Source organism: Salmo salar, chromosome 15 (genome assembly GCF_965601325.2).
Source record: "Salmo salar chromosome 15, fSalSal1, whole genome shotgun sequence".
In the NCBI taxonomy this organism is placed as follows: Eukaryota; Metazoa; Chordata; class Actinopteri; order Salmoniformes; family Salmonidae; genus Salmo; species Salmo salar.
The window spans coordinates 106,920,287-106,943,201 of record NC_138305.1 but is presented as its reverse complement, the minus strand read 5'-3'; the positions used below and the strand labels follow the sequence as shown (position 1 = coordinate 106,943,201).

Below are 22,915 nucleotides of genomic sequence, written 5' to 3'. Positions count from 1 at the left end.
CCCAATACAATGCTTCATTCAAAGATGAATGCCCAATACAGAAGGCCTTCCCACAGAAGCAGCTTCCCTCATTTATGCTGCAGTAGTTTATGTGTCGGGGGGCTAGCGTCAGTCTGTTATATCTGGAGTATTTCTCCTGTCTTATCCGGTGTCCTGTGTGAATTTAAGTATGCTCTCTCTAATTCTCTCTCTCTTTCTTTCTTTCTTTCTTTCTTTCTTTCTTTCTTCTTTCTTTCTTTCTTTCTTTCTTTCTTTCTTTCTTTCTTTCTTTCTTTCTTTCTTTCTTTCTCTCTCTCGGAGGACCTGAGCCCTAGGACCATGCCTCAGGACTACCTGACATGATGACTCTTTGCTGTCCCCAGTCCACCTGGCCGTGCTGCTGCTCCAGTTTCAACTGTTCTGCCTGCGGCTATGGAACCCTGACCTGTTCACCGGACGTGCTACCTGTCCCAGACCTGCTGTTTTCAACTCTCTAGAGACAGCAGGAGCGGTAGAGATACTCTCAATGATCGGCTATGAAAAGCCAACTGACATTTACTCTTGAAGTGCTGACTTGTTGCACCCTCGACAACTACTGTGATTATTATTATTTGACCATACTGGTCATTTATGAACATTTGAACATCTTGGCCATGTTCTGTTATAATCTCCACCCGGCACAGCCAGAAGAGGACTGGCCACCCCTCATAGCCTGGTTCCTCTCTAGGTTTCTTCCTAGGTTTTGGCCTTTCTAGGGAGTTTTTCCTAGCCACCGTGCTTCTACACCTGCATTGCTTGCTGTTTGGGGTTTTAGGCTGGGTTTCTGTACAGCACTTTGAGATATCAGCTGATGTAAGAAGGGCTATATAAATACATTTGATTTGATTTGAGGGAAGCTGCTACTGCGGGAAGGCCTTCTGAGGGAAGCTGCTACTGTGGGAAGGCCTTCTGTGGGAAGCTGCTACTGTGGGAAGGATTTCTGAGGGAAGCTGCTAATGTGGGTAGACCTTCTGTGGGAAGCTGCTACTGTGGGAAGGATTTCTGAGGGAAGCTGCTACTGTGGGAAGGATTTCTGAGGGAAGCTGCTACTGTGGGAAGGCTTTCTGTGGGAAGCTGCTACTGTGGGGAGGCTTTCTGAGGGAAGCTGCTAATGTGGGTAGACCTTCTGAGGGAAGTTGCTAATGTGGGTAGACCTTCTGAGGGAAGCCACTAATCAAATAAAATTTTATTTGTCACACGCTTTGTAAACAATAGGTGTCCTTTTTCAACAATACAGAGTTAAAGATACAAAATGAATAAGAAATAGAAATAGTGACACAAGGAATAAATACATACAGTGAATAATGAATAACAATGACAAGTAAAAAATAACATGGCTATATACAGGAAGTACGAGGTAGTAACATGGCTATATACAGGACGTAGCAGGAAATATCATGGCTACATACAGGAAGTACCAGGAAATTACATTGCAATATACAGGAATTACCAGGTAATATCATGGCTATATACAGGAAGTACCAGGTAATAACATGGCTAAATACAGGATTTACCAGGTAATAACGTGGCTATATACAGGAAGTTCCAGGTAATAACACGTCTATATACAGGGAGTACTAGGTAATAACATGGCTATATACAGGGAGTACAAGGTAATAACATGGCTATATACAGGAAGTACCAGGTAATAACACGTCTATATACAGGGAGTACTAGGTAATTACATGACTATATACAGGGAGGACAGGGAATTAACATGGCTAGATACAGGGAGTACCAGGTAATAACATGGCTATGTACAGGGAGTACCAGTAACGAGTTGATGTGCAGGGGTACGAGGTAACTGAGGTAGCTATGTACATATAAGCAGAGATAAAGTGATTAGACAACAGGATAGATAATAAACAGTAGCGGCAGCTGCAGTCTTGTTTATCAGTCTTATGGCTTGGGGGTAGAAGCTGTTCAGGGTTCTGTTGGTTCCAGACTTGGTGCACTGGTACCGCTTGCCGTGCTCTAGCAGAGAGAACAGTTCAGCTTGGGTGGCTGGAGTCTTTGACCATTTTTGGGGCATTCCTTTGACACCGCCTGGTATAGAGGACCTGGATGGCAGGGAGCTCGGCCCCAGTGTAGCGCCTTACGGTCGGGTGCCTTGCAGTCGCTGTACCAACCGGTGATGCAGCCAGTCAATATGCTCTCAACAGTGCAGCTGTAGAACTTGGATGTGAGGGCCCATGCCAAATCTTTTCAGCCTCCTGAGGGGGAAGAGGCGCTGTCATGCCCTCTTCACAACTGTGTGGGTGTGTGTGGATCATGTTAATTCCTTAGTGATAAGGACACCAAGGAACTTGAGTGTGTGTGTGTGTGTGTGTGTGTGTGTGTGTGTGTGTGTGTGTGTGTGTGTGTGTGTGTGGTGTGTGTGTGTGTGTGTGTGTGTGTGTGTGTGTGCATCTCACCATTAGACTGGAGACCCCGATGCCTCCTAGCTGAGGGTAAACATAGTTCCACACTCCAATGCTCCCACGCCGGATCCTCTGTCCCACCGCCAGCTCCAGAAAGAACAGAGGGATCCCAATGAGAATGAGGAGGATAAAGTAAGGGACCAGGTACGCACCTGAGAGAGGAGAGGAGGGAGGGAGGGAGGGAGGGAGGGAGGGAGGGAGGGAGGGAGGGAGGGAGGGAGGGAGGGAGGGAGGGAGGGAGGGAGGGAGGGGAGAAAGAGTGTCAATTACAATCAGTAAAGGTCAACTTGAAACAGCCTTCTGGATAGAAGGAAAAGGCTAGCTCAGAAATGTCTCAAGCCAACCAAACAAAGCCAGACTACTTTTTCATGTCCTCTGTTATCGGTCTCCCGTGTGGCGCAGTGGTCTAAGGCACTGCATCTCCGTGCTGGAGGCGTCACTACAGACCCTGGTTCGATTCCAGGCTGTATCACAACTGGCTGTGATTGGGAGTCCCATAGGGTGGTGCACAACTCGCGCATCATCTGGGTTAGGGTTTGGCCGGGGTAGGCTCTCATTGTAAATAAGAGTTTGTTCTTAATAACTGACTTGCCTAGTTAAATAAAAAAATCCTACTCCTGCAGCCTCACCACCTACTGTCTCTCTCTGTCTTCCTCTAAAACTGTAACTCTTTTAGCTCCACTGTGCACACAGAGCATCACCATCACTCACAAACAACAAGTCCAGTTGAGAGAGAAGACAACGTGATGTCAACACAATGTAACGGCACAATGGTGACAGAGGATTTCAGCCGGATAGAACCCACACACAAATCACACTAATAACAGGTCTTGACTGGTGGTACAGATCAAAACACAATGCAGAGAAAGCCCTTTGCGTTGCTTTTTGTACTGCTCTTTGGAGAAAGAGAGAGAGTCAAGGAGCATCAGACTCCATCTTGACTAGGACAATAATGGACTTGAGGCTACAATGGTGTCAGGTTTCACTGGGACACACACACACACACACACACACACACACACACACACACACACACACACACACACACACACACACACACACACACACACACACACACACACACACACACACACACACCGTACGTTCCATTTAGCCTATTTATACATCTAAAGAGAAATATCAGAGAGGAACGAGACAGTGAGATATGAAACCTAAGACGCTGGCTCTCAACTCCGTGATGTGTATCCAGAGGGGGGGAGGGGGGGGGCCTCCATGACTCCTTCATCAGGGATGGATGACAACTGGGGGGGCCTCCATGACTCCTTCATCAGGGATGGATAACAACTGGGGGGGGCCCTCCATGACTCCTTCATCAGGGATGGATAACAACTGGGGGGGGCCCTCCATGACTCCTTCATCAGGGATGGATAACAACTGGGGGGGCCTCTATGACTCCTTCATCAGGGATGGTTGAGAACTGGGGGGGGGGGCCCTCCATGACTCCTTCATCAGGGATGGATGACAACTGGGGGAGCCTCCATGACTCCTTCATCAGGGATGGTTGAGAACTGGGGGGGGCCCTCCATGACTCCTTCATCAGGGATGGATGACAACTGGGGGAGCCTCCATGACTCCTTCATCAGGGATGGTTGAGAACTGGGGGGGGCCCTCCATGACTCCTTCATCAGGGATGGATGACAACTGGGGGGGCCTCCATGACTCCTTCATCAGGGGTGGTTGAGAACTGGGGGGGCCCTCCATAACTACATCATTATCCTGAGAATGAGTAGGCTGTTGATGCATGGTACCATAGTATGACTGCTTCATTGTCCTCCAAGCAAATAGTGTCACTGTCACATTACAGAGAAAATACATCTGCAGCATTTAAGCTAATGTAGCTCTCATTTCCTGAATGCCAAGTGCAGTTTATTGCAGAACGCCTAATGCAATCAATTATGACTGAGTATCTGTTCACAGAGCTGACACAGTGCAGTGTTTAGAGTAGGACAGTATCCCAGTGGAGGGTAGTACTATGGTATACTAGGGTACTATATTACTAGGGTATTCTAGGGTACTATAGTAATAGGGTATACTAGGGTGCTATAGTACTAGGGTATACTAGGGTACTATATTACTAGGGTATTCTAGGGTACTATAGTAATAGGGTATACTAGGGTACTATAGTAATAGGGAATACTAGGGTACTATAATAATACGGTATACTAGGGTACTATAGTACTAGGGTATACTAGGGTACTATAGTAATAGAGTATACTAGGGTACTATAGTACTAGGGTATACTAGGGTACTATAGTACTAGAGTATACTAGGGTACTATAGTACTAGAGTATACTAGGGTACTATAGTACTAGGGTATACTAGGGTACTATATTACTAGAGTATACTAGGGTACTATAGTACTAGAGTATACTAGGGTACTATAGTACTAGGGTATACTAGGGTACTATAGTACTAGGGTATACTAGGGTACTATAGTACTAGAGTATACTAGGGTACTATAGTACTAGAGTATACTAGGGTACTATAGTACTAGGGTATACTAGGGTACTATATTACTAGAGTATACTAGGGTACTATAGTACTAGAGTATACTAGGGTACTATAGTACTAGAGTATACTAGGGTACTATAGTACTAGGGTATACTAGGGTACTATAGTACTAGAGTATACTAGGGTACTATAGTACTAGGGTATACTAGGGTACTATAGTACTAGGGTATACTAGGGTACTATAGTACTAGAGTATACTAGGGTACTATAGTACTAGTATAGCCTAGGGCAGTACACCAGTGATGGCATTAGGTCATACACGCTCTAACCACTAGGCTATCTGCCGCCCATCTCAAGACATCATTTTAAATACGGTGTACCTTTAAGTTGTAATTTTGTCGACAGACTCATTAGAATATATCAAGGGAACGGGTTCAGAATATTATGTAGGGATCGATGACAAAAAGCTAAATATATGAATATTCGTCTTCTGTTCAGTACCAACAGGTGATCAAAAAATAGCCTGATCTTGTAGATTTTTCAGGTTTAGGAAAGTATTTACGAATCATAAAGAAAGAAAGAAAACGATGGTTTGACTCATTCTGAAAATGTGGCACATTCAGTTCTTCAACCCATGGTAATGTTGGAAGATTAGTGTACATAGAATTATAATAGGGGGAATAGTGTACAATAGTAGGCTATACCCTCGTCTACTGCCTGCACTAACCATGGAAATGTGTGACGTCAGAGCCAAGTATTGCGCCATCAGTCAGGTTCAAACTGTTACAGCGTGGTCTGCACCCCACTCCATAATGATTGAATTATCCATACGTTTATTTTTCTATTATCAACTGTTACTAATGATCTTCAGCAACAACCTCAGACCCATGACGGCGTTCTCAGAGGAAGCAAATTAATGTCAAATAAACAATGTTATTAAATGGAATGATTATGTAGGCTACACCAACTGAAGGGAACTAACAGGTAGTCAGGGGCGGCAGGTAGCCTAGTGGTTAGAGGAGGTATCCTAGTGGTTAGAGACAGGTATCCTAGTGGTTCGAGACAGGTATCCTAGTGGTTAGAGACAGGTGGCCTAGTGGTTAGAGACAGGTAGCCTAGTGGTTAGAGACAGGTATCCTAGTGGTTAGAGACAGGTAGCCTAGTGGTTAGAGACAGGTATCCTAGTGGTTAGAGACAGGTATCCTAGTGGTTAGAGACAGGTATCCTAGTGGTTAGAGACAGGTATCCTAGTGGTTCGAGACAGGTATCCTAGTGGTTAGAGACAGGTGGCCTAGTGGTTAGAGACAGGTAGCCTAGTGGTTAGAGACAGGTATCCTAGTGGTTAGAGACAGGTAGCCTAGTGGTTAGAGACAGGTATCCTAGTGGTTAGAGACAGGTATCCTAGTGGTTAGAGACAGGTATCCTAGTGGTTAGCGTGTTGGGCCAGTAACTGAAAGGTTACTGGATCGAATCCCTGAGTTGACAAGGTCAAAATCTGTCATTCTGCCCCTGAACAAGGCAGTTAACCCACTGTTCCCTGGTAGGCTGTCACTGTAAAATAAGAATTTGTTCTTAACTGACTTGCCTAGTGAAATAAAGGTTCAATTTAAAGAATAAATTGGCAGTTGGGTATTAGGCCTACTGACGGTCGATACTGATATTTAACATGATAGGAACCTCTCACACTGTCATTGACACCTGCTCTCCACTGTGTAGATGTCCTGAGAGGCAACATGGGAACATGGGATCCACAGCACATTAAGTCATGATAGAAGCATGTTTTCCACCTGCTAAATTGGGTCCTGTCACCCAATATCAGCCATAAGAGTTGGAGGGTTATCTTTTACTATGTCTGAACCCTGATTGTGAACGTCATCATTACTGTCATCATCATCATCCTCATCATCATCATTATAACACAGTTCACTTAGGTCAAATAAAGATACACTGGGTTCTCCCCATTATTCCCCACCAGAGACTACAGTACCCAGAATCTCCAGTACCCACCTCCTCCATTCTTCTGACACAGGTAAGGGAACCTCCAGACGTTGCCCAGGCCTACAGAAAACCCAACCTGGGCCAGGATGTACTGCAGCTTGCTGTTCCAGGCCGGCCTCCCCTCTTCGTCCCCTGGAGAAGGCAGCAGGCCCTTGCCCATGGCTGTCTGGGCCCCGGGACCCATACTCATCCGGCTGCTCTTATAGTCCAGGGGCTCAGCCAGGGTCAGGAGGTCCGCCACTGACTCAGTGACTGGATCACTGTGAGGGAGTCCCAGGGTCACCTTGCTGTTCTTAAGCATGGTGACGGTGGGTGGTAGGAGTCTGACGACTAGGGTCAGAGATGTTCAGAGGGTCGAATCCACAGAGATGTGAAGAAAGAGGCAGTTGGGGTACGCTGCTTTGTCCAGAATCTGTGAAGAGAAAGGTTTAGAGATGGTTAATGAATAAACTGTATTATCTACAAGACCAATGTGAAAATATGTTTTTTTCTGTTGGCCACCATTTCTGTGTATAAGTGGAACAGTGTATTACATACAAACCACAATAAAATCTGAAACCCATTAAAGCGGAGTCATGTGGGTGACATTGCTGATCACATGAGTTACAGCCAATGGTGGGGGTCTGTTTGTGTGATTACTGGCCTTGACAATATTGTGTACAAGTAAACAAAGAAAAAAAAAATCTAATTTGTCTACGTCATATATTATTTAGAAATAAATGTGTTTAATGTGGAGATGAGTCCATGTCGAGAGTTACTGCAACAGTTTAGGTATGAGTAACTTGTGTGACCAAGCTGTCTATAAATACCATTCAGCTTGGCACTGCAGACATTCCAGCGCCTGCAGTGACTCTCCTGTACCAGCTCTGAAAAAACATCCCCGTTGACCAAAAGAAAAGACAGCTGAGAAGTTCTACTTCGGGTTGAATGAGCTGTATTGTCCAGGCTCTATGATAATAAGACCATTTGCATAGAAAATCTGACTGGAAATCGTCTGAGTTCAACTCCGTGTGTAATTGATTGTAATGCTGACTGGCTGGCTGGCTGCTGGCTGGCTGGGTGGCTGGCTGGCTGCTGGCTGGCTGGGTGCTGGCTGGCTGGGTGCTGGCTGGCTGGGTGCTGGCTGGCTGCTGGCTGGCTGGGTGCTGGCTGGCTGGCTGGGTGCTGGCTGGCTGGCTGGCTGGCTGGCTTCTGGCTGGGTGCTGGCTGGCTGGCTGGGTGCTGGCTGCTGGCTGGCTGGCTGGGTGCTGGCTGGCTGGCTGGCTGGGTGCTGGCTGGCTGGCTGGCTGGGTGCTGGCTGGCTGGCTGGGTGGGTGCTGGTCAGTCAGCCAGCCAGCCAGGGTCCTTCACTTTTCTTCCTCAGAGGACTGTTGGTTTAGCCCAACAGGTGATGGGGAAAGCCTGTGCTAAGTAGACTGAGTAAAGGACCAGTGCACGCAAGATTTGGTCCTGAGTTCTGGCACCACAACTGACAGTTCTGTCACCACAACAACTGACAGCAGAATGAGTTCTGACACCACAACAGCTGACATCATACTGAGTTCTGGCACCACAACAGCAGACAGGCAGTCCCAAGTGCAACAGAGGTGGAGCTGTGAAGCTTGTCTGAGACCTGAAAACGAGCGTTAGCTCCTCGGGCTAATGCCTAGGCTTTACTCAGCAGGCTAACACAGTCGAAGCCACACAATGTTTGAATGGGCTTAAATACTTTAAATTGACATGAAATACTTGACATTTACATGAAACAGCCAATAATGGAACGACAAGGACATCAACGGTTAAAACGCCAAGCAACAACTAAGCCAAGAGATAGGACCTCAGATGGGGCATATATCTTGAAAGTCATATTATCAGACTTTGAGGTAAACCTTCTGAGCTGTTTCAGAGACTGCCTCTAAAGACATCACCTGTCAGATGGCAGGCAGGTCTGTTTGATCTAAACTGAGGCCACTGAAGCTGTGAGGGTCAAGAGACCAGCTAGACGACATAATTAAACATGGTCTCTCATGAGACCAGAGACCAGTCCAACTGCACTCTGTCTGCACGCAACATCACATTCCTTAGCTAGAACAATCTCCTGCAGTCACGACATGCTGCTTTCACATATTACTCAGTGGACTCAGTCAGTATTCAATAAAACATGGCTCATCCCTTGGTTCTCACACACTCAGTACTCAACACCTCTTGACCTCTTCCAGAGAATAGATATTAGAGATAAATCAAGGCTTTGTCCCAAATGGCATCCTACTCCATATATAGTGCACTACTTTTGACCCCAGTCCTATGGGCCCTGGTCAAAAGTAGTGCACTATATAGGGTGCCATTTGGGGACTTACACAATATGTATCTCTGAAGTCTACAGCACTTCATCACATAGTCATCAGTTTAGTCTCAGTCTCACTGTGGCAGCCTATACACAGTACATTGTAATTGGTTTCAAAAACTAGTTGGTAAACAAACTAAAGCGAGACAAAATGTTCAAAGTCACAGGAGATGTACATCCCAAATGGCACCCTATTCCCTATCACTGCATAAAATAGCCTTTTTCTCAATGTGCAAATGTACAGTACCAGTATAAGTTTGGAAACACCTACTCATTCAAGGGTTTTTCTTTATATTTACGATTTTCTACATTGTAGAATAATAGTGAAAACATCTAAACTATGAAATAACACATTTGGAATCATGTAGTAACCAAAAAAGTGTTAAAAGGTTTCAAAATCTATTTTATATTTTCGATTCTTCAAAGTAGCCACCCTTTGCCTTGATGACAGCTTTGCACACTGTTGGTATTCTCTCAACCAGCTTCATGAGGAATGCTTTTCCAACAGTCTTGAAGGAGTTCCCACATATGCTGGGCTGCTTTTCCTTCACTCTGCGTTCCAACTCATCCCAAACCATCTCAATTGGGTTGAGGTCAGGTGATTGTGGAGACCAGGTTATCTGATGAAGCACTCCATCACTCTCCTTCTTGGTCAAATAGCCCTTACACAGCCTGGAGGCGTGTTTTGGGTCATTGTCTTGTTGAAAAACAAATGATAGTCTCACTAAGCACAAACCAGATTGGATGGGGTATCGCTGCAGAATGCTGTGGTAGCCATGCTGGTTAAGTGTGCCCTGAATTCTAAATAAATTACTGACAGTGTCACCAGCAAAGCACCCCTACACCATCACACCTCCTCCTCCATGCTTCACTGTGGGAACCACACATGCAGAGAATATCCGTTCACCTACTCAGCGTCACACAAAGACACGGCGGTTGGAACCAAAAATCTGAAATTTGAGCTTATCAGACCAAAGAACAGATTTCCACCGGTCTAATGTCCATTGCTCGTGTTTCTTGGCCCAAGTAAGTGTCTTCTTTGTATTGGTGTCCTTTAGTATTGGTTTCTTTGCAGCAATTCGAACATGAAGGCCTGATTCACGCAGTTTCCTCTGAACAGTTGATGTAGAGATGTATCTGTTACTTGAACTAGCTAATGTTGAATATTTTAATCCTCTTCATTTGCTGATGGTCCAAATATGTTGCACAAGATAGTGGTGAGAATATCATGCATGAACTTAATTTCATGTTTTTTCTTTGTCATGACTCAGGAAGAACAGTCCACCATGTACTGTCTGCTGGTCAGTCAGCTGAGATTAAGGTACACAGACAGTGAGTAGTCCCATAAAGACATGGACTGATCGTAACATTGTTCTACATCTTACAATATTCTCAAGGATTTTGATGCATATAACCACTGCTAATACACCACACTGACTCAGGTGCAGCTGCAAATCGGTATTGGACTGAAAGAGAGAGGCATAAGTCGTCGTTGGACACCCCGCACAAAGAGAGCAAAGGAACGGGAAATAAAAGAGTGAAGCCAGCATCACCAGAGATTAGTTTATAAATGTAAACCAATCAATACATTTTAAATACAATACTGAGTTTTGAAAAGTTGAAACTTGTTCCACAGATTTTAGTGTGCTTTTATAGATTTGAGATTCCAGTGTTGCTTATTGAGATTCCAGTGTTGTTTATTGAGATTTCAGTATTGCTTATTGAGATTCCAGTGTTGTTTAATGGCAAAATAACTTGTCTCCTGTAATTATACAGAATCTGGAAAATCTGAATGTGGAAAGTCGGTCCAAAAATAACTCTCTGCTGAAGAGAAGCAGCGTTTTGCGGGTGCAACTGAAGACATGATGTCTGATGTGGAGACAGACTCAGAGGAGACGGGTGCCTTTTGAAGAACTTCCCCACCCTGACGCTTCCTTGAGTTTGAGGACCTGATTGCGTCAGCAGACCGGAGAAGAAGAGCCTTACTGGGGAGAAAAAGCCCCTACCCAGAACATCTGATTGTGAAATAGACCACAGACAATCACGATTTTCACTGACTCTTCACACCTGCTTCTCAACTAAATTTTTGCACCTACTCTCACTCTGGTTGGCTCGTCATAACCCCACCATTTCCTGGCAACAGAGGGCTCTCACGGGGTGGTCGCAAGAGTGCTTGGGGAGGTGTGTAGGGGTTTCCGTTGGTGCTACCACGGTGGAAAGTACAGACCAGGTCTCCACCGTGCGCATCCTCCCAGAATATGCCGATTTGGCTCTCGCCTTCTGTAAAAAGAAGGCAACTCAATTACCACCTCATCGACGGGGTTCCCAGGAGTCACGTGTATCCCCTGTCGCAAGCGGAGACAGTGGCTATGGAGACATATGTCTCTGAATCCCTGCGTCAGGGGTACATTCAGTCCTCCACTTCACCCGCCTCCTCGAGTTTATTTTTTGTGAAGAAGGATGGAGGTCTGCGCCCGTGCATTGACTATAGAGGTCTCAATCAAATCACGGTGAGGTACAGTTACCCGCTACCTCTTATCGCCACGGCGATTGAGTCAATGCATGGGGCGCGCTTCTTCACTAAACTGGATCTCAGGAGTGCGTATAACCTGGTGCGTATCCGGGAGGGAGACGAGTGGAAGACAGCGTTTAGTACCACCACAGGGCATTATGAGTACCTCGTCATGCCGTACGGATTGATGAATGCTCCATCAGTCTTCCAATCCTTTGTAGACGAGATTTTCAGGGACCTGCACGGGCAGGGTGTAGTGGTGTATATCGATGACATTCTGATATACTCTGCTACACGCGCCGAGCATGTGTCCTTGGTGTGCAGGGACGACTGTTGGAACATGACCTGTACATCAAGGCCGAGAAATGCGGGCAGCGAGGAGACTGAATCCTCGTCAGGCAAGGTGGGCCATGTTCTTTACCCGTTTTGTGTTTACCCTGTCCTACAGACAACGTTCGCAGAATATGAAGGCAGACGCACTGTCCCGGCTGTATGACACAGAGGAGCGGCCCATTGATCAGACTCCCATACTCCCGGCCTCCTGCCTGGTAGCGCCGGTCATGTGGGAGCTGGATGCGGACATTGAGCAAACGTTGCGTACAGGACGTGAGGATTTATGTTTCCTCCTGCTCGGTGTGTGCCCAGTGTAAGGCTCTGAGACACCTGCCCAGAGGTAAGCTACATCCCTTACCCGTTCCACAACGACTTTGGTCACACCTGTCAGTGGATTTCCTAACCGATCTTCCTCTTTCACAGGGAAACACTACGATCCTGGTCGTTGTGGATCGTTTCTCTAAGTCCTGTCGTTTCCTCCCTCTGCCCGGTCTTCCTACAGACTGCGGAAGCCCTGTTTACCCACGTCTTCCAGTACTACGGGGTGCCTGAGGATATAGTGCTTGATCGGGGTCCCCAGTTCACGTCGAGAGTCTGGAAGGCGTTCATGGAACATTTGGGGGTCTCGATCAGCCTCACCTCGGGTTTTCACCCTGAGAGTAACGGGCAGGTAGAGAGAGTCAACCAGGATGCGGTCAGGTTTCTGCGGTCCTATTGCCAGGACCGGCTGGGGGAGGGGGCGGCGTTCGTGCCCTGGGCCGAGATGGCGCAGAACTCGCTTCGCCACTCCTCCACTAACCTCTCTCCCTTTCAGTGCGTATTGGGGTACCAGCCGGTTCTGGCGCCATGGCATCAGGGTCAGACCGAGGCTCCTGCGGTGGACGACTGGTTCAGGCGTGCGGAGGAGACATGGGAGGCCGCCCATGTTCACCTCCAGTGTGCTGCGCTAAGCCAAAAGACCAGTGCGGACCGTCACCGCAGTGAGACCGGGTCTGGCTCTCGACCCAAAACCTGCCCCTTCGCCTGCCCTGCCGGAAGCTGGGTCCGCAGTTTTTGGGGCCATTTAAAGTCCTGAGGAGGGTAAACGAGGTGTGTTACAGGTTACAGCTTCTCTCTGATTACCGTATTAACCCCTCGTTCCATGTGTCTCTCCTCAGGCCGGTGGTGGCTGGTCCGCTCCAGGAATCTGAGGTGCGGGAGGTTCCTCCGCCCCCTCTGGACATCATGTGTTGATATTGTGTATTTGTTTTTATAAATGTGTTGATATTGTGTATTTTTTTATAAATGTGTTGTTATTGTTGTGTATTTTTTATATAAATGTGTTGATATTGTCTATTTTTTGATGAATGAATATTGCACTGTTTGGGAGAGCTTGCAATATTAGTTTTGTTTTATTTCCTTACTTAGTTTAGTAAAAAAATGTCTTATGTTGTACACTTTAAAAATTTTTTTTATTTCATTAGAGATATATTATTTTATAATTTGTTTGACTTTTTAACACTTGTTATTTTCTTTGGGGGGTAATAATACTTATTTTTTTATTAACTTATGTCTTGGCTTATCTTGTATACTTTTTTTTGCCAAATAAAATACTTTTTTCATATTTTGTTCCGTTACAGTCTTATTCTAAAATGGATGAAATACATTTGTTCCTCATCAATGTACACACAATACCGATAATGACAAAGCGAAAACAGGTACCTTATTTACATAAGTATTCAGACCTTTTTCTATGTGACTCGAAATTGAGCTCAGGTGCATCCTGTTTCCATTGATCATCCTTGAGATGTTTTCTACAACTTGATTAGAGTCCGCCTGTGGTAAATTCAAAGGATTGGACATGATTTTGAAAGGCACACACCTGTCTATATATAAGGTCCCACAGTTGACAGTGCATGTCAGCGCAAAAACCAAGCCATGAAGTCAAATGAATTGCCCGTAGAGTTCAGAGACAGGATTGTGTCGAGCCACAGATCTGGGGAAGGGTACCAAAAAATGTCTGCAGCATTGAATGTCCCCAAGAACACAGTGGCCTCCATAATTTTTAAATGGAAGAAGTTTGGAACCAGCAAGACTCTTCCTCGAGCTGGCCGCCCGGGCAAATTGAGCAATTGGGGGAGAAGGGCCTTGGTCAGGGAGGTGACCAAGTACGCGATGGTCACTCTGACAGAGCTCCAGAGTTCCTCTGTGGAGATGATAGAACCTTTGCAAAAATGTCCAAAAACCTGTTTTTGCATTGTCATTATGGGGTATTGTGTGTAAATTGATTAGGAAAAAAAAATGATTGAATCAAATCAAATTTATTTTATTTTTTTATTTTTTTTTTAATTTTTTTTTATTTTTTTTTTTTGAATCCATTTTAGAATAAGGCTGTAACGAAACAAAATGTGTAAAAAGTCAAGGGATCTGAATACTTTCCGAATGCCCTGTTTAGTAAGCACTTTCCTTGATTTGGTGACAGAATCCATTAGTGTAAGGGGGGGAGGGGGGGGGGGAATGGAAGTGGCTAGAGTCTTCAGAAGGTATAAGGATAATTAGGAGTCTGAAACCAGGGTATTTGGTGCAGTGTGTATAGTCCACTACTTTTGACCAGGGTCCATAGGGCTCTGGTCAAAAGTAGTACACTACGTAGAGAATAGGGTGCCATTTGGGACGTAGCCTTGGGGATGTAACTTCGTTTCTGGCCTATTTATGGAACGTATGCAAATAATGGTCAAGTTGCTATTGTGACGAGATTATGATAAATTATCATATAAATGGACTGAGTGATTCACTTCAAACTGTCTTATAGGAAGTCCGAGAGAGAGAGAGAGAGGTAAGCTACAGCAGACCAGTCACTGTACTCTTGTCGTATCTGCTCCAACTGGTATCAACTACAGTGGTGGTCAGTGCTGTTTAAGATGACGGAGGACGATTTGTTTTTCATGAGCATGGCCTTATTTCTATTACAGCATATTGGATGATTGTCATTCATATTCCATTCACCCAGTTCAATGTAACAGGCTACTACTGTACACGATACTCTAATTTTCCCAATACCCATCGTGAGGTTGCTACAACCTAGCCTATGAATGAAAGTTTACAACGTAGGTAAACACAGGTCGAGAGACAAATTTGAGGTGACAGACAGTGACGCATGGACAGACAGTGACACATTCAATACCGCCTTGCACACTCTTGCCTGCATCTAGCTGATATAAGGTGTAATCATTAGTCCAACAGTTGCAAACAAGAGTTTGTATTGGACAAATTCAGGTATGTTTATCCCCGTTTTGTTCCGTTTGCTTACATTTAAGATTTTTTTTCAACGGAATCAGCGGAATGAATACACCCCTCACTTTCATAGCAGCCATGTTGTATTCCTTCTCGCATCAATGCGCTCTCCTCCTCTCACCTCTCCCTTCGCTTGTGGACTTCAATGCACAACACATCAGCTGTATGTGACCAGGTGAAAAAAACCTTACGAAGCCAAACCGCTACACCGTTATCACCATGTTAGCTAAAGTAACGTCATAGTCACTTAATAGAACTAACAAGTTAGTAAACCCACTACAATCATGCAGCAACGTTACAGTGTACAGTCAATAAGAAGTTACACCGGCGGGCCCCGGTGGCAATAAATTAGTAAAACCAAACGTTTACCTTGACTTGGAAGAGTTCCAGTGTTGTGTTGGATAGTCATAGCCAGCTAGCTAACATTTGAGCAGGGTGTTTCATTAGGTTGAACTAGCTAGCTGCATTTGCTAGCGAAGTAAGTGAAACTGAAAGTGAAGAAAAAAATATGAAATCTCTCTCTCTATTTCTTTCTAGCTTCTCCTTCATTTTGGAAGAAATACCTTTCTTTAAAACTGTTCAACTATTGTCTTTCTCTCTCTTTGAGTCAACAACTCATCACATTTTATGAACTGCAGTGCTAGCTAGCTGTATGCTTATGCTTTCAGTACTAGATTCATTATCTGATCCTTTGATTGCGTGGACAACATGTCGGTTCATGCTGCAAGAGCTCTGATAGGTTGGAGGACGTCCTCCGGAAGTTGTCATAATTACTGTGTAAGTCTATGGAAGGGGGTGAGAACCATGAGCCTCCAAGGTTTTGTATTGAAGTCAATGTACCCAGAGGAGGACGGAAGCTAACTGTCCTCTGGCTACACCACGGTGCTACCCTACAGAGTGCTGTGGAGGCTACTGTAGACCTTCTTCGCAAAATGTGTTTTAATAAATTATTTGGTGACATGTGAATATATTTATTGTAGTTTTATATAAAAAGGATTACTTTTTAAATGTTTAAAAACATTTATTTTTATGAAATTCACTGAGGAGGATGGTCCTCCCCTTCCTCCTCTTAGGAGCCTCCACTGATCATTTATGAACGGTGGCATTTCTACAGGTCAAATGACTGGATGGATCCTTGGTAGGCAATGGTTGGTAGGCAATGGTTCTTCCTGTGTCATAGGTGTAGCCGTGTTGAATCGACCAAAACGCAGCCGGGATGTGAATACTCATCTTTATATTTATGTTGAATAAAGCATACACGGGAAAGCAATAAACAAGAACGACTAGTGACAGTTTCACAGGCTATACATTCACTAGCAGTGCGAAATACACAACAACCCACAAAAACCAGGTGACAAACACACTCCTAATATATGACTCCCAATCAGGAACAACGATAACCAGCTGTCCCTGATCGGGAGCCACACAGACCAACATAGAAACAGAAATACTAGACAAACACATACCCAGTACTTCTGCCATGTCCTGACCACAATACTAAACAACTACTCCCTCTGCTGGTCAGGACGTGACATCCTGTTAAATTTAAATCTCATCCCTGCACCATCCAACCTCATAATTTCCTCTCCCATCCTCTTATCTTCCTCTCACTGTCTCACATAATGACAGTTCATAAAGGACAGCTGCCAATCACATGAAGTCACTGTGACAAGATAGGAGTGAACTTACACTGCCAGACATCATACCGTCACACCTGGGGTCAAGGCTAATAGCGCATTAATGTTAGGTACAATGGCATGATGGGTGATGTCAAATCAAACCAAATGTTATTTGTCACATGCTTCGTAAACAAGCTTTAGACTACAAGTGAAATGCTTACTTATGAGCCGGTGCCAACAATGCAGAGAGAAAAACAAGAAATAATAGAAAAATAATAACATGAGGAATAAATACACAATGAGTAACGATAACTTGGATATATACACAGGGTACCAGTACTGAGTCCATGTGCAGGGGTACGAGGTAATAACTTGGATATATACACAGGGCACCAGTACTGAGTCAATGTGCAGGGGTACGAGGTAATAACTTGGATATATACACAGGGTACCAGTACTGAGTCCATGTGCAGGGGTACGAGGTAATAACTTGGATATATACACAGGGTACCAGTACTGAGTCCATGTGCAGGGGTACGAGGTAATAACTTGGATATATACACAGGGCACCAGTACTGAGTCAATGTGCAGGGGTACGAGGTAATAACTTGGATATATACACAGGGTACCAGTACTGAGTCCATGTGCAGGGGTACGAGGTAATAACTTGGATATATACACAGGGTACCAGTACTGAGTCCATGTGCAGGGGTACGAGGTAATAACTTGGATATATACACAGGGCACCAGTACTGAGTCAATGTGCAGGGGTACGAGGTAATAACTTGGATATATACACAGGGTACCAGTACTGAGTCAATGTGCAGGGGTATGAGGTAATAACTTGGATATATACACAGGGTACCAGTACTGAGTCCATGTACAGGAGTACGAGGTAATAACTTGGATATATACACAGGGTACCAGTACTGAGTCAATGTGCAGGGGTATGAGGTAATAACTTGGATATATACACAGGGTACCAGTACTGAGTCGATGTGCAGGGGTACGAGGTAATAACTTGGATATATACACAGGGTACCAGTACTGAGTCAATGTGCAGGGGTACGAGGTAATAACTTGGATATATACACAGGGTACCAGTACCGAGTCAATGTGCAGGGGTACGAGGTAATTGAAGTAGATATGTACATAAAAAGTGCATTCGGAAAGTATTCAGACCCCTTGAAATTTTCCACATTTTGTTACGTTACAGCCTTATTCTGAAATTGCTGAAATAGTTTTTTCCCCACATCTATCTACAAATAATAAACCATAATAACAAAGTAAAAACAGTTTTTTTCCCCGAAATATCATTCGGGTGAAATGTTTACTTACGAGCTCCTAACCAACAATTCAGTAAAAAAAAATATGGATAAGAATAAGAGATAAAAGTACCAAGTAATTAAAGAGCAGCAGTAAAATAACAATAGCGAGACTATATACAGGGCGGTACCGATACAGAGTCAATGTGCGGGGGCACCAGTTAGTTGAGGTAGTATGTACATGTAGGTAGAGTTATTAAAGTGACTATGTATAGATGATAACAAAGAGTAGCAGTGGTGTAAAGATGGGGTGAGGGGGTGGGGGGGGGGGCACTGCAAATAGTCTGGGTAGCCATTTGACTAGATGTTCAGGAGTCTTATGGCTTGGGGGTAAAAGCTGTTCAGAAGCCTCTCAGACCTAGACGTGGCGCTCTGGTACTGCTTGCCGTGCGGTAGCAGAGAGAACAGTCTATGACTAGGGTGCCTGGATTCTTTGGCAATTTTTAGGGCCTTCCTCTGACACCGCATGGTATAGAGGTCCTGGATGGCAGGAAGCTTAGCCCCAGTGATGTACTGGGCCATTCACACTACCCTCTGTAGTGCCTTGCGGTCGGAGCCCGAGCAGTTGCCATACCAGGCAGTGATGCAACCAGTCAGGATGCTCTCGATGGTGCAGTTGTAGAACCTTTTTGACCCATGCCAAATGTCTCCTGATGGGGAATAGGTTTTGTCGTGCCCTCTTCACGACTGTCTTGGTGTGCTTGGACCATGTTAGTTTGTTGGTGATGTGGACACCAAGGAACATGAAGCTCTCAACCTGCTCAACTACAGCCCCGTCGATGAGAATGGGGGCGTGCTCAGTCCTCTTTTTCATGTAGTCCACAATCATCTCCTTTGTCTTGATCACGTTGAGGGAGAGGTTGTTGTCCTGGCACCACACAGCCAGGTCTCTGACCTCCTCCCTATAGGCTGTCTCGTCATTGTCGGTGATCAGGCCTACCACTGTTGTGTCATCTGCAAACTTAATGATGGTGTTGGAGTCGTACCTGGCCGTACAGTCATGAGTGAACAGGGAGTACAGGAGGGGACTGAGCACGCACCCCTGAGGGGCTCCAGTGTTGAGGATCAGCGTGGCAGATGTGTTGCTACCTACCCTTATCCTTACCCTGGAGGCGGCCCATCAAGAAGTCCTGGATCCAGTTGCAGAGGGAAGTGTTTAGGTCCTTAGCTTAGTGATGAACTTTGAGGGCACTATGGTGTTGAACCCTGAGCTGTAGTCAACAAATAGCATTCTCACATAGGTGTTCCTTTTGTCCAGGTGGGAATGGGCAGTGTGGAGTGCAACAGAGATTGCATCATCTGTGGATCTGTTGGGGCGGTATGCAAATTAGAGTGGGTCTAAGGTTTCTGGGATGATTGTGTTGATGTGAGCCATGACCAGCCTTTCAAAGCACTTCATGGCTACAGACGTGAGTGCTACAGGTCGGGAGTCATTTAGGCAGTTTACCTTAGTGTTCTTGGGCACAGAGACTATGGTGGTCTGCCTTTTACTGAGGAGTGCCTTCCGTCTGGTCACTACCATAAAGGCCTGATTGGTGGAGTGCTGCAGAGATGGTTGTCCTTCTGGAAGGTTCTCCCATCTCCACAGAGGAACTCTGGAGCTCTGTCAGTGAACATCGGGTTCTTGGTCACCTCCATGACCAAGGCCCTTCTCCCCCGATTGCTCAGTTGGCCGGGCGGCCAGCTCTAGGAAGAGTCTTGGTGGTTCCAATATTCTTCCATTCAAGAATGATTGAGGACGATGACCATTACCATGACACCCGGATAGCAGAGGGTAGATAAGATCAGACGTTGTCGGTATGTTTCAAAAGTGTTGCATAAAGATTTGTTGGCATTTTATTGCTTTGAAATGTATAGGAATGAAGGATGTAGGTAATGTTGTCAGTCTGGTGTAGAAGGATCGTTCTACTCAGTTATATCACCAGCTGGGTGTTCTGTGTGCAAGGAGTTTTGAATATTTGTTTTATTTCCTGTATGTTGTGAGTGGCTACCTGATTGATCCTGCCAGTAGCATATGCTTGTCTCAAAGATTAAGCCATGCAATTCTAAGTACACACGGCCGGTACAGTGAAACTGCGAATGGCTCGTTAAATCAGTTAACACTGTTCTTGGTGACCTTCAATGCTGCCGAAATGTTTTGGTACCCTTATCCAGATCTGAGCCTCGACACAATCCTGTCTCGGAGCACTACATACAAGTCCTTCGACCTCATGGCTTGGTTTTTGCTCTGACATACACTGTCAATTGTGGGACCTTATATAGACAGGTGTGTACCTTCACAAATCATGTCCAATCAATTGAATTTACCACAGGTGGACTCCAATCAAGTTGTAGAAAACATCTCAAGGATGATCAATGGAAACAGGATGCACCTGAGCTCAATTTCGATTCTCATAGCAAAGGGTCTGAATATTTATGTAAATTAGGTATTTCTGTTATTTATTAATTGTTTTGTTACAAAAATTTATAAAAACAATTTTTTTCACTTTGTTATTATGGGGTATTGCGTGTTTCTGAGGATTATTATTTTTTAATCCATTTTAGATAAGTCTGTAACGTAATAAAATGTGCAAAAGTCAAGGGGTCTGAATACTTTCCGAAGGCACTATAATTATAAATATGGCATCAAAATGTTGAGAATAGGATCTCCACCCTAGCTGATCATTGTATGCAGCTTGCTCTGATTGTAGAGTAAGGAAACAGGCTGGGAGAGTCAGCTTGTCTGTGGTGGTCGGTGAACCCTCACCCTTCTGGCCCGTAGCCCTGCGTGGCATCAACTGTGCCACAAAAGCATTCTGTAGTGGCAATGTCGATATCCACATTTATAAACACAGGGTCGCTACAGTGATTGTTATTTGTGGTCGTAAATATTATTGTTAGTTAATTATATGAGAGAGAGTATTCAATTTATTTTACAGTACAAGGGGACTGTCATGTGAAAATATATGTAACTTTGGGGATGGGGGGTGCATTGTTTTTGGATGACACCTTGAGTTGGACCAGCCCCTCCCACCAGTAAATTTCGATCTGTCCCTTATGTTTAACCTTTATTTAACTAGGCAAGTCAGTTAAGAACAAATTCTTACTTTACAATGAAGGCCTACCCCAGCCAAACCCTCCCCTAACCCGGACGACGCTGGGCCAATTGTGTGCAGCCCTATGGGCCTCCCGATCACGGCCGGTTGTGATACAGCTCGGGATCGAACCAGGGTCTGTAATGTCAAACAAAACTACTGGGGGAAAGAATGGCCTTCTCTGAGGACAACAAATTATTATATTCTATAGAATATATTCTATTCTATTCCATGTGGTTCCCGAGTCGATTTGGGTTAAAAAACGGAGTAAAACTCCCATAGCATCTTGACTTCTAGCATCTTGATAAGATAGGTGAGCATCCTCCAGGCCGAACTGAGAGACATCATCATCACGTGTCCACAGGCACACTGTGTAGTGTGACGCTCCATAGCGGAATTGGTTTAATTATTGCTTCAAACAGTTCAAAAACAGCTGGAAGAGACATGAATTGTCGCCAAGGTCAAATCAAGAAAACCGAATAGGACATCCACATCCGTGCACCCAAAGACGGAGCAAAGTAGAATATTTCCTCAATAAGTGACCTGATCACGAAATGCGTTTTATACCTGGGATTTTTAAAGACGCAGACGCGCATCGTAGGCCCATTATGGAACTAAATACTGTAACCTATAGGTTTGTGACCGCGCCAATGAGGGCTCATCTCGCACCGAAAAGGGCGAACGGTTTCTATAGGCAAGCCTACAGTATAAAATAGCCTAATGCAACAATCATGCAGAAATGCCAACACCTATTATAGACATATTTGACAGGGTGAGAATGGTTCATTTCCATTGACTATAACAATGATCTCATTATTGCAGCCTATAGATATGTCATGATGCAATCGCATAATGCGTTGCTAGATGGAAGCTGGAAATAAGAATCGTATAGGCTCAATGCCATTCTTACCTTATTCGAAGTTGAACAACAGTCTATATTCAAAAACAGTTTTTAAAAAATCCCCACGTTCAGTAAGGCAAATATTCATCCATCTCTCCTCTGCGCGCTCTGAGATGCGAAATCACCGAGAGCTCCTTGATGGAAATTGACATGCGGTGAGGCGCGTAAAGTCTGACGCAAACAGACACCCAACGGTTCTCATTGGCAAGTTTAGCGGCTAATAACGGTCACTTTTACACACATGAACGACAATCTATTGTATTACTTCATCAATCCAACAATGATATTGTCTATATTATCAGTGATAATATAGACAGCGCAGGTTTATTCCACGTGGCTGATGTTGGTGGGACAACTCCCACGTATTTAGGGATTACGATGGTGAAGGTTTTTTCCATCACGATGCCTGACGCAGGTTTGAGTCATCCTAACTTCTTACGTCAGCAGATGTTTACAAACCTATTTTAAAGCGTCTGACTGCAGTACAGTCAGTCCAGTGGGAAAATAACAACACAGGTGTTCTGTGTAACCCGAGTGAGTGCTTTCATTGACTAAAATAGATGATGCATGTTGTTCGAAGCAGGTATCAGATTGTTTTGTCACAGCTGGTTGAAGTGGAGCAAAACACGCCTTTACAGTTACAGCGG

General features: G+C 44.8%; 1 protein-coding gene across 1 annotated transcript in view; it reads right to left on the bottom strand.

Moving 5' to 3' along the window:
* Positions 1-22,630, bottom strand: part of LOC106572845 (sodium-dependent neutral amino acid transporter SLC6A17) — a 48,682-nt gene extending 26,052 nt beyond the window's left edge. The window contains exons 1-3 of the mRNA XM_045696453.2: positions 22,278-22,630; positions 6,918-7,320; positions 2,433-2,590 (exon numbers count right to left, since the gene is read on the bottom strand). Coding sequence (XP_045552409.1) covers positions 2,433-2,590; positions 6,918-7,209 — 450 coding nt within the window. The 5' untranslated portion in view covers positions 7,210-7,320; positions 22,278-22,630. The remainder of the gene's footprint in view (positions 1-2,432; positions 2,591-6,917; positions 7,321-22,277) is intronic.
* Positions 22,631-22,915: the final 285 nt, after the last annotated feature.